Genomic DNA, 13,202 nt, shown 5'->3' with positions numbered 1-13,202 from the left:
ATGCATTTCATGCATTTTTAGGGGGGGGGGCAGGGGGTGTCTTTGACGGTTAAACCAGGTTTTCAAGGACTATTCTTCTATGTACACTTACAAACACATTAGTCCATTGACCCTTTTGTTTTCAATATTCCAAAACCACAAAGGGGCTCTAGATACACTTACATAGTGACATCGTATTTCACATTCTCATTTGTCATTCTCCATCGGAAAGGAGATCTCATTTATGCCAATGGACCTATTCATCATTGACACATGTATTTGCAACATAGTTTTGATTGATAAATATGTCAATTTATTTTTTTCTATAGAATTGCGCCAAACATTTGTTGGAGCGCTGCATTCTGAAAAGGAGCATGAAATCAAATTTCTAATTTCTACAAATACGAGAAGATAATCTAGAGGTTATATGCAAGGAGGAAGCCGCATCCGAAAGGAACCCCGCTGGAGACAATCTGTGTGGAATCTTCTAGGTCTTCTAGGAAAAAAAAAGAATGACATGATGAGTAACTATATCCTACCAGTGTAAAGTAGCAGGTGCTCCCATTCTGTCATGTTAAAAAAATCGAATTTAAGTGCTTCCGGGGAAAATGTGTATATTCACAACTTTAAAAAAAATGAGACCAACTCCCCCGCTAGGGTTCGCACCCCCTGCCGCCGCCGGCCGCCGGGTGAGCGCCTCCAGGCCCGCCCCTGTCCCCCCTCCCCCTCTCCTCCCCCCACCCTCCGAGGCGCGCCCGCGCGCGCCGGGGGGGAACCTTAGCTGCTGCAGCCTCGGCCCCACCTACCTCCCCTCCCCCCCGCCGTCGCCGGCGAGCTCCGTCGGGCAAAGCCCGGTGGGCGCGGCGGCGGCGGGGCCCTTCTCCCCCCTGCTCATGGAATGCCGGCGCGGGGCGGCCTCCTCGAGCTGCGGCGCTGGACCTCGCGGGGTTCAGCATCTCGGCGGCGGGCTCGCGGGGCGGCCGGCTGGTGGCGGCGCGCCGGCGCCCTGGGTCTCGCACGCGGCGGGGCGGTCGGCCCCCTGCTGGATCCGGCCGGATCTGGTGGTGGGGGTCGGCTGGCGGCGCGTGGCGGCGGTGGTGCGTGCCCGGCGGCTCCGGCGCTATGAGCTCGCCAAGCGACGCGGGTAGGGCAGCGGTCGGGCGTGGCCGTTGCTCCGGCCGTGGGCGGCGACGTGTGGAGGTCCGGCGGTGGTGGACTCACGGTGTTGTGGCGGCTTCATGGTGGCTTGCGGATCTGCCTGCGGCGGCGGCCGGCTTGTCTGCGATCGGACCGTTTCGGCCTTCACCCCATCTCCTCGACGCTCGGTCGCTATTCCCTTCGAAGGGCTGGCCCTTTCCCAGCCGCGGTCCATCGCTCGTCTCGCGCCCGGTGCAGCAGGACCGAGCTCGTCTCGCGCACAGTGCCGCAGGACCGAGCTCATCTTGCGCACGGTGCAGCAGGACTGACCTCGTCCCCGCCCCATGGTGCTGCAGGACCGATCTCGTCTCGCGCTCCGGGCTGCAGGATGGGTCGATGGATGCCAGTGTTGGCCGACCTATTGGGTCTCGACGCTGGGGTGAGCCAGGGGTGCAAAGGTGGGTCCTTTTCTGCTCGTCTCTTTGGTTGAGGTAGCGACGGGTCTCGGGTGCGGTGGTGTCAAGGTCTTGGATGCCGGGGCGGCGGCCCTGGTGGCGGTGCAAGGTGCTCTTGGGCAGAGCCCATGTCTTGGCGCTGCCCGGTGACCATGGTCGTGTGGGCGGCGTGGTAGCCGGGGTGTAGCGTTCGATGGCGGTGAGTGTTGGCCGAGGTGAAAACCTACTCTATGTTCGGACGGACCGGCGACGGCGAAGCTCGTTCCCTTCTTGAAGGCGTCGTCGCGGCTCTCACCGCCCGCCGTGCGGCTCCGGGGGAAACTCTGATCTTCGGATCGGGCGGTGGCGGCGCTCCAGTGTCGTATCCTTCCTGAAGGCCCCGCCTTGGAGTCCACGGTTCGTTGTATGCGGCTTCATCTCTTCGTGTTAGTGTGCTAGAGGTGGTGTTGCTGCGCTCAGCGCTTTTGTATCATGCCTTGGGTGTGTGTGGTGTTGGCGTGCGTTTGTTTCAGATGATGTTGGTCTTTACTTTACGTATAAAGCGGGACGAAAGACTTTTGGGGTAAAAAAATGAGACCAGCCAAGACCATCCTTGACGGTTTATTTTTATACTAGCACATATGTCCGTGCGTTGCGATGGGAGAAATATTTATTAGGAGAAACAGTCTCCGCAGCGTTGACCGACGGAGGTAGGATCTCCGATCTTCTCGTGGGTCATGTTTGGCGTACGAGATCTTGATAGTGGTGGGGTTTGTTGGCGTCTCCTATCACGGCGTAACTGGATGCATTACTAATTGCAGTACATAAATCAAAGACCCGACGATGTGTTGTTAGCTAGTTGAAGAAACACGTCCTAATAACCAATGGCCAGCGTGAATATTTAAAAATGTAATGCAGCGTCAGTTTTGAAACATTTTTTTATGTTTTTCGAACTTATCATAACAAATAATGATGAATTTGTGTATATTCTTCGAAACATGAACAATTTTTCAACTTTGAATCAACTTTTTGAAAATGCTGAATATTTTGAAAAACATGAACAAAATTTTGAATTGGAATATTTTTTGAAATTCCCCAACATTTTCTGAAAACATGAACCTTTTATAATAACTTGAATATTTTTTGAATTAGCGAACAATATTTTAAAATGGTAAAATGTTTGAATATTCAGAAAAAATTTGAATTTTTTAAATTAATAAAATTATTTTAATTTCATAAACATTTCACTAAAACAACAACATTTTCAAATTTGAAACATTTTTTCAAATGCAAAAAATATATTGGAAATAATGAATAATTGTGGAAAATAAAAATATTTTCTGAAAATTGGGAACAAAAAAAATTAATTTTCAGATTTTTTGAAAAATTCAAATTTACTAAAAAGGAAAAAACGAAATTAAACTTGGAAGGGGAAAATAGTAAAAATAAATAGGAAAGAAAAAGATAAATCAACAGAAAAAAGAAGAAGGCACAGGATAAAACGAAACTGGGACGGCCCAGTACTGGGCGTCGTGTGCAAAGCTTTGGGTATTTGACGCTCCGTGCGGCAAATAGGTTTGTGCGAGCTGTATGGGCTGGAAAATAAGCGGTCTGGCTTGGCTGGGCCTCAATGCACGGTCCAAGTACGAAATCCTGAACAAATCTTTTTTTTTTTGCACAAAAATTTAGTACCACCTCGGATAAAAAAACATCGTCGGTGAACGGATGAAAAAATCAGAGAAACGCACCTTGCTTTATTAGTAGGTATAGATATAGATATAGATATAGAAGAAGCAACCCTGACCACACAATGCCCAGTATAGGACTTGAACTCTGGCGAGCAGCGGGCTCGCTCGGCTGGCCAACCGAGCGACCCTAGGTTCTCAGCTAATGAAAAAATCAATCCAAACTCGAAGTGCAAATACAGAAGTTATCAGGGAAGAGAAAATGCGAGTTATGAGGGGGCGATACTGACGACCTCATTCCTTTCTACTGCAACTCCTGGTCGTGTCTGATGAGATTCAGTACAGGATTTCTAGAGCAACATGCTAAACGCCCGGCCTGCTCCACAAAGAACCAGCAGGGTACTGCAAACCCACGAATCACTCTCTTCACAGCCCCAGTACACGGGCCTGGAAGCAACCTTAACTTAAAATCAAGCAGTAACGAGCAGCTTAGCTTATTGCTAGGCTACTGAAAGAAACGACACTAGCTAAGCTCCCGCAATTCTATTTATATTCTTAACAAATTGCAGGAACACCCTGCCCTCTCTCGAGGTTCGTCCGAAAAATGCCGACAGTTAAGCTCTCAAAACTTCTCGGTGTACCCGTCTGCACCGTGACGACTCTGCATCTCTGGCGCCAGAAGACCTGAAACCACGATCAGTAGGGTCTCCAATGTAAGGCACTCGATTGATGGTGAATTTTCAAGAGTATGGGACGCAGTTCAACCAAGCTCTTTGAAGAGTAAAACCTAGAGATGCCCACTCTCAGGTGGAGCTTGTCATCCAGGTATCTTGGCATCTGCCTTGGAGGTGGGGGGTCACCAAAAAGCAATTCATCGATGGATAGTAGCCAGATCAGTAGCTGAACATTAAAAAAGGAAAGTAGTTTAAAGATCTGAATTAGTGGTTCGACATAAAGACTTGTTATATTTGCAGGATGAATGCATTCAAAAATATTTGCAGAATGAATAGTGAACTACATTGAGTATGAATGTCTCCAAGGTGGGAGAGGTAGCAAGGAAAGAAACCAGAGAAAAATAATCGTAGGCCCCATGAATACTCAATACTCAATACTCATGTACTAAATACTCAATACTCAATACTCAATGCCATTGTTGTATTTACCACCTGCATAAACATGCCACATGTCAATTAATATTCCAAGGTACACAATTGTTCTATGCATAATGATACTGAATAATCCCAAAAGGTTCCCTTCCAAGAAAAACATCATGAGAAGTTTTAGAATATGGCCGACGACGTGAGTGTATGCTAAAAGTTTCAAGATTCGGTGCAATTGATGGCAGCTCTTCAAGTGCATAACGGAGGAGGCGGCAACAGATCATATCGAGATTCTTCAGTCGCAATGATTCTCCAAAGTGAGACCTCTACTTGGTCAAATGTAATAAAGTGAAAACTACAAATATTTCGAGCTTCGATCTTTATCATCCACAGTTTGTGGCATCCTAACACTTGCAGGTAGCTGAGCAGCTGCTGCTGAGAAGGTATCTTCAAGCAAGTTATCTTGAGCCATCTCCTGAGTTTCAAAAAAAATGAGACCAACCCAAGGGCTAACCCTCATTGGCATTTTTTTATAGGAGAAACTCCGCGAGCACCACGCGTCCAAGCCAGAACTTGAACTCGGGTGGGCTGGCAACAACCTCAGCTGCCCAGCCAACGGGTCGACTCCCCGTCCTCCCATCAACTGCTCCAAAGACGCACAGCTGGAAAAACGATATCCGAACTCATCTCCCGTAATCCGTACACAATCAAGATGCAGCACTGTCAGGCCTCACAAGCAACCAAGACTGACTGCAGGATGGAAGTCACAGTCAACAAGGTAAAGATGCCAGATCGAGCTTCCATTCCCATCAGATAGAAATTGGCATGGGAAGGAAAGTTGACTGCCTCACTCTTAGGCATCAAAAAGTAAGTTTTTCAATGCCTGGCGTAACTGATATCTGAATCAACCTATGGAGATATTTGGAGCTTTGATCTTTATCATCCGTAGTCGTTGAGTATATATATATGTATTGTGCATATTGTGTATTGGGCCCACCTCCTAGTTTCCTTGTATAGTTGAGGTCATGGTCCACCGTTGTACATCATATATACGTGCGATTGCACCTGAGTAATACATTGTGCAATTCTCATAACATACAGTAGTTTGTCACACTGTAATACTGCAGATAGCCATGTAGAGGCGGGGTTTCAACCACCTTTTTGGAAAAAAGAAAACACTGCAGATAGCCAAGCCGCAACAGCTGGAAAGATATACTCCAGCAAGTTATCTCAGAGAGATAATATTTGGCAGGACCAGGTAGCCGTGGCTCCATGGGTCTTTGTCATCCGATCCATTTTGGGGATATGTGCTGCCAAGTTCATTCAAGAGAACTTCCATTAGTATGCATTTACAGAACTTTGGTCAATCTTTACAGGAACAGGGATCTTTTATATGTTCTTTATAAATTCAGTCAATCTTTACAGAACTTGACTTAAGACATTTAGTATGCACTATATTTTGATATACAGTATATATATATAGAGAGAGGGAATATTTTTATGAATTAGGGGTAGTGATTGGCCGATATGTGATATTATAACTACGTAGTACATGCTTAAGAGTCCAAACAAACTAAAGCATGTGGGTGGAAGCTTCTCAGAAAGCTATCAAAATATCGACACCTTCAGATGTTAATGAACGATGCTGATGTGTAGTACGCTCATTGACTGGTTTAGTCTAGAATGCAAGATAAAGATATAATCGTGGAATATTTGTCATGCAGGACGAGCCACATCCACTTGAAATAGAGCAGGACAAACTTCCCGGACCAACTCCAAGGTCGATGCTGATCTCTCGTGTAGTCGACTCCACGCAAAATATTGGTCGTTTAGGACCAACCACCCATTCCCGGAGGATAAGTTCAGGCTGCATTATTCTGCAGCCAGCTGAAAGGATGGAAAGCATAGCACTCTCGAAACCAGGTACCAACTTAATTAAGATGGTTTTCTCCTGTATATCGCTGCTCAAGACGGATCCTCCTTTGCTTCCAAAATTATTTCTAATGTAACATCCACTCTAAGAGGTGTTTAAAAGAACATCCACCTTCTTAGAAGGGTTGGAACTTTACTACCTCGCACATACTATTTGAATGTTAAAGACACAGTTTGGAAGAAACTACCAGAACACTTCGTGAAGCTAAATTTTGATGCAGCTTACCATGATGATCAAAACACAGGTGCTCTAGCTAAGAGTGGTCTTAAGAGATCACGCAGCTCAGTTTATGGCTGCTGATGGCCGAAGCACTTGCTATGCAGACAGGACTCTCTCTTGCAGTTCATGTGGGAGACAGTAAGGTGAAGGCGAGTCAGATTCTACATAAGTAATTGAAGCTTGCAAAAGTGACTGTCTACATGGACTGCTAGTATGGTTAATGTAATAGGGAAGGCTTCTTTTATCATTGTAATAGAAATGCTAGTGAGATAGCTCATAGATTTCCAGGCATTGTTTTGAGGATAGGATTGAATGTAATTGGGTCAACTTCCTTTTGTTAATTTCTCAATAAAGGTAGTCATGATGGCCTTCATTCAGGAAAAAAAACTTGCACGTATTATTGCACGGTTATAGTGAAATAAAGCAGAAATACTTTTCAACTCATCAATAATGGACTGCTTATACGTCGCAGTCGGTGACTGGTCGCCAACGTGACACATGGGTACCAGGGAACAGATATCTAGTTGTGTGGAGGTAACTCATCTAACAGAATACAATGGCCAACTAAAGGAAAAGCCACCATTCTATACTCACAGATCATACAGAAATCCATAGACATACATGTAGTCCACAGAAGAGTTTGAGAGAGGAAAAGCGAAGAGTGCAATTAATGGCAGAGTTAGCGACCAGTGTTGCAGCAGGGGTGATATGCTCCCTTCTTGAGAAGCTTGGTTCTCTGGCAGCGGCAGAGTATGCAATGTTCACCAGCGACCGCAGAGAGGTGGAACTACTGGTGGATGAGCTCAGCTCTATGAAGGCTGTTCTTGAGAAGTTGGCCTACATAGAGAACCTTGATCCATTAACCAAGCAATGGAGGGACCAGGTCAGGGAGTTGACCTACGATACTGAGGATTGTATAGTAAGCTCCATGCTCCAGGATCGGCAAGATGGAGCTAAGGATTGGTTCATTTGGAAGATTTTTCCATTTTTCAAAGATCTCAGAGAGGGCTATAATTTATCCAAGCAGATCAATCAAATCAAGGCCGATGTAGCAGAGCTAAGCGCTCGACGAGAGCGGCTCAAAATTGACGAAGTCATCTCTACATCTTCCCGTGTGTCCATTGATCCTCGACTGCATGTGCTCTATAAGGATACCGCCGGCCTTGTTGGAATTGATGGACAGAAGGATAAGCTCATGGACATGCTGAAGGATGACCAGCACCTAAAGGTAGTGTCAATTGTGGGATTTGGAGGTTTAGGCAAGACTACACTTGCCAACTTAGTATACCATGCTTTACCTACACAACAACACCATGAAAACAGATTTGACTGTCAAGCATTTGTGTCGGTCTCCCAAAGACCTGATATCAATGGGGTTCTTTGTAGCTTGCTCAGAATGCTTCGGGTAGATACAACATCGTCGGATAATAGTAATGTTCAACTCCTTGTCAGCATGATCAACCAACATCTGCAACATAAAAGGTATCCTCTTTGTTGATATGTTTTAGAGCCTATTATTTCTCAGCTGAATCTATATTGGTTACTATAGACATCACTACATCAGAGATTCTATTAAAATATTCGGAAGATTCTATATTTGAGTTTTTATTCTTTATTAGATACCAAATTGACGTTATGAGGCAGAACAGTATTGGTTTATTTCTAGATACCACCAGAAGTACCAAAAGTATAGAGGGAGTATCTGATTATGTAATGTTAGTGATAATAGTATCAAATCCCCTCCAAATTCAGTTTGTATTATGTTCATCTCTGCAACCCATTTCACAATTCCCATGTATGGTATTCTGTTAGAGGAGGTGATCGAATGTAATGGAACTTCAAGGCAAGTGTAATGTTATTATGGCCGCACTGGTGAACTATTCAAAGCCTGGTTTGACCAATACTGCCAAGTGCCACTGGAGGCACAGCCTGGTCCAAAGTCAGATCCATCTGAAGTTCATTTCCCGTTTGATTTTAGTTCAAAACAAGGTTAATTATATTGTTTTGCCCATAGACTAATACAATATTTTACAGGTACCTTATTGTAATTGATGATTTGTGGAATGAATCGGACTGGTATACTATCAGATGTGCTTTCCCAGAGAACAACTCTGGAAGTAGATTAATCGTAACTACACGAATTGATAGTGTGGCTTTAGATTGCTGTTCTAATCGGCGTGAAGATGTTTATCCAATGAAACCTCTCGAAGAACAATACTCGAGAAGACTTTTTCTTACAAGAATATTTGGCTCTCAAGATGCTTGTCCTGAATACTTAAAAGAAGCTTCGACTGAGATAATAAGGAAATGTGGTGGTCTACCCCTAGCAATCAATGTTGTATCAGGTTTTTTGGCTAGTAAGAAGACACCAGAGCGGAAGGAGCATTGGGAGAGGGTACAGAGTTCTTTGGGCACCATCGACAGAGAGTTCGAACCAATGAAACAGATGTCACAAATCTTAAACCTGAGCTACATGCATCTTCCTCATCATTTGAGGGCATGCTTCCTTCATCTTGGTATATATCCAGAGGACCGGAAGATCATGACAGATGATTTGGTGAAGCAATGGGTTGCTGAAGATTTTGTGCCTTGCTGCCCACATAGGCGAGATCGAGAGGATGTTGCAAGGGGCTATTTCAATGAGCTTGTCAACAGGAGCATCCTCCAACCTGTAGATATAGACTACAAGGATGAGGTTCTGTCATGTCGATTACATGACCTGATGCTTGAGTTCATCTTGGACAAATCCGCGGATGAGAATTTCATTACTGTAGTGGATAAATTTGGAGTCCGGAGTGGAGGCACCAGTAAGATCCGTCGGCTCTCTTTGCAATCTGACCAAGAGAATCGTGTCCCGGTACCAGAAGCAATTATTCTGACACAAGTTCGGTCGCTTGCAACATTTGGTGCTTGTGTTGGCGGAGTGTGCTCAAGGCTAAAGTTTATTCGAGTCCTAGTGGTTGAAGGACCTAATATGACTGTGGACGACATGGCTGGAGTTTGCCTGCTGCTCCAGCTGAGATACCTGAAGATTATTTCTTATGCGGATTATGGGGATGATGCAGTACTACTACCTCCTGAAATTCTGAATCTACGGTTTCTGGAAACGCTGGATATAGCAGATGTGGGTGATGCTACCCTTCCAGAAGAAATAGCTCACTTGTCCAGCTTGCGGCATCTGCTTCTCCCATCAGGGATAGTCTTGCCTGATGACATAGGCCGTATGAAGTCCCTGCGTACCATACGCAAGTTTGATATGTCCCAGAATTCCGTAGCCTGTATAAACGGCCTCGGGGAGCTGACCAATCTCAGAGATCTTCAACTCAGTTTCTATAATCCTTGTTATGAGGGCGACAAGAATGTAGCTCTATGCTCTGCTCTCCAAGAGCTTGCTGGTGAAAACCTTAAACATCTAGCTATCGTTTCGGAAGATGTGTACGGCAACCAATCTCTACCAATGTATAATCAGCTGAAGCGTCTGCATTCCTTACCAGGAAATCTAGAGACACTACATCTAGAAGATCGCATGCCTACTATTCCAAACTGGATTGGTCAACTCGGTAATCTGTACGACATAAATCTTTATGGAATCGAGAGGTTGAACCCGCAAGGTATTGATATCCTCGCAAAGTTGCCAGCCCTTCTCTACCTCAAGATGTACATCCCGATACGCATCGCTGAAACAATCGTCATCCGTTGTGGGAGTGGGAGTGGGGCAGCTTTCCCAGCACTCAAGTATTTCAACCTCATTTGTTCGCCGCCATGGGTGGACTTTGAGCAAGGGTCAATGCCCAAGCTCCAGACACTCGATATAGCATTTATGGCGGACAGATGGGAGGAATGTGGAAGAGCGCCTGCAGGCATCCACAACCTGGGTGCGTTGCAGGTACTCTCGGTACGACTGAGGTACGGTGGTGAGGAGTCTGACAAGGAAGCTGCTAAATCTGTGCTGCGTGCTGCAATCGACGGCCATCCACGTGACCCTCGTGTCATCATCCAAGGAACAGGATTTTCCTATCATATTTATACGGAGGAGGAATATAATGTGGAAGTCAATTTGGACGATGATATGGACATCTCCGACTGAGCAAAAAAATAGCGGTATGGCTTATTTCATCCCCAAGTTACCTCGAGTGGCAGCTGTAAATCCTGTTTCTTTCTTCACGTAGTAGGAACAAATAATCTAGAAGCTAGGTATTGGTACAACAGATTGATTACACCCATCGTTAACGTACTGTGCTAGTATCTTTAACAGAAAATCTCTAGTGGCACATATTTCCATTCTACAATTAATCTTTTATAACATGGCCATTAAAACTCTCATAATCGTGCATATTGCGTGTTTTGAAAATCTCACCGTGTTAACACATTTCACTATATGTACTTTGTGTTTTCGATTTAACCTTTAGTGCATCAGTAGTTATCACAGTATTTTACCTTCTTGCCATGCATGGTGAACCATGAGGCAGCATTGCGCGCTTCACAGGTGATTAATTGGTGCCCTTGCAGTTGTACAGATATATCTTCTTAAAGGGAATAAAACCTGTGTATCACACCCAGCTAGGCCAGTTAGCTCACTTTAACCAGATGAGTAAGCCACTCCGATTCACCGCAAAAATTCTTGATCCCTTCAGAGACAATATTGTTATAAGCTCATTGATGAAGCCAGCTAGGAACGCCACTTCAGGAAACACTGGGATCAGATTAGTAGAAAAGGGATATGAGGCTAGAGCATATTGTACTGCTGGGTTGCATAATCCAATAGCTTTTTTTTGTTAGCATGCCATTTTTGTTTACAGTGATCACGCTTCTCATACTAATTTTTACTTTGTAGGTCGGCAAAATCTTATGCAACATTGGCCCGGCAGACGTGTGTATTTGTTTCCTATCCTTAAATCCTAGGTAGCTAAATATCTGCAATGATACAAAAAAAAAGTTGGAAAAAAAATATAATACATCTTTTTTGAAAGGTGAAAAGACCAAAAAAAAAAGAATTCAAAAGGTAAAACACACAACAAAAAAGAAAAGGGTACGTGTGTATATGTGCTACTATTTTCAACATCATTTTTGAAAGGTGAAAATAGCATCAAAACAAAAACAGGAAAAAGCACCAAGAAAATTAAAAAAACACTAAACTATTTCTAAAATGTGTAGTGTTTTCTTGTTTTTCTAGTTGTGTAAGTAGGAGTAGGTAACTCCGCCTATGTCATCTTGAATGCATAGCTGGTCCCAAGCCCAGAACAAGGAGGAGGGAGTACTCATGATTGTTTTCTATAGCACCTAGAAGAATGAGCTGCGCCCCTGGCTATCCCTAAAGCTTTTGTCATTTGTTTCTTGTTTGTCTTAACTGAGAAAGTCATTTTCATGCCAACTATTTGTTTGTCCATGCTAAATAAGAATTCTTCCAAAATAGTTCTTGCATAAGCTCTCAGCTGATCAATGGCTGGGAGTTCTGTTTGGCATTTTCTGAGCAAGTCATAAATTTATGTCACCCAAATCTATGCCCCAGCCTGCTTTATTATGTCACAACCATTTCAATGGGCTAACAAACCTTATGTCTTTTTAAATGGAATAAGAAATGTCTACTACTTCAGTTACATACTCATATATCAAGCTTTCAAAGTATATCTATTTTTCAGGTCTGACGGATTCAAGCAACTGAGAGCATATTATTCTTTTAAGTTAAAGTTAAATAGCTTACAGTTAGATAGTAACTCGTGAAAACAGAGTAACCACAGTTTTTCTATTGATCAGGCCCTGAAGGCGTACAGAAGAAAGGGTGAGACTCCTACAAAGCAGCAAGCAAAACACGCAGATTCAGAGCAGCCGAGGAAGGGCTAGATTCACACACAGATAATTAGTAAACATCGAGATTGCATCAGATTAGAGACAGCGTGCCCTTGCATCCCTTAACATAGTGCCTAGCACTGAGACATTCCATTCACGTTGAGAATGCGATATCTAGCTCATTTTCTCCATAGCCAAGCTCCCAGTTCCTAGTTTTGCCTCCTGATCACACCCCTTCAGGTTGTTACACAGAGACACACGTTCATAGAACTTCCAAATTAGAAGCGGAACTCTATTTCGAAGAAAGGGAGTTGGGAGTGTCACATTTGAACAAAATGTAATCATTCAGAACAAACCATAGAGCGAAGGAAGAACATAGATCGAAAGAGAAATTCAACTGGGCAGCAACTACTGCTTAACAACGTAAGCGGCAAATAAGTGATGTAAATAGACGGAATTCAAGATAAAGCATCCTGCTGCAACATAGTGTAACAACGTAAGCGGGATAATTAAAGGAACATGCTGACAGCACCATATTGTTGTATCTCTAATCATGCTTGATCTCTTCATAATGATATCATTAGCACGTCCAAGACAAATCCGCTCCCTCAAGCCACTTGCACATTCCTCCTCTAGCCGCCGCTGCTGGCCCTTCCCCCCGCACGCTGTTATTGGACGGCGCGTATGAGGCAGGATGCTAGTATGAAAAGTGAGTAGAGATACAGAGCTACTGGATCCAAATCAAGTGCTTGATAACGAACGATCAACCATAACCCCCAATCTTGGTGCCGAGAACATGTTCTTGCCCTTTCACTTCTAGTCTATCCCTGGCTACTATATATGTCTTGACCTCACATTCTCACACAGACCCATCATCTTTTGTCAATTAATTAGTGGCACGCACACTTCAGCCTCAGCCACGCCATCG

General features: G+C 44.3%; 1 protein-coding gene across 1 annotated transcript; it reads left to right on the top strand.

The window, feature by feature from the left end:
* Positions 1–7,013: 7,013 nt before the first annotated feature.
* On the top strand, positions 7,014–11,682 carry LOC109751951 (disease resistance protein RGA5). The gene is made up of 3 exons (XM_045228675.2): positions 7,014–7,969; positions 8,522–10,588; positions 11,322–11,682. Exons 1-2 carry the CDS (start codon positions 7,158–7,160, stop codon positions 10,572–10,574), a joined length of 2,865 nt encoding a protein of 954 aa, XP_045084610.2. The 5' UTR covers positions 7,014–7,157; the 3' UTR covers positions 10,575–10,588; positions 11,322–11,682.
* Positions 11,683–13,202: the final 1,520 nt, after the last annotated feature.

The sequence above is a fragment of the Aegilops tauschii genome, chromosome 5 (genome assembly GCF_002575655.3).
Source record: "Aegilops tauschii subsp. strangulata cultivar AL8/78 chromosome 5, Aet v6.0, whole genome shotgun sequence".
Lineage (NCBI taxonomy): Eukaryota > Viridiplantae > Streptophyta > Magnoliopsida > Poales > Poaceae > Aegilops > Aegilops tauschii.
This window is presented reverse-complemented; position numbering and strand designations above follow the sequence as displayed.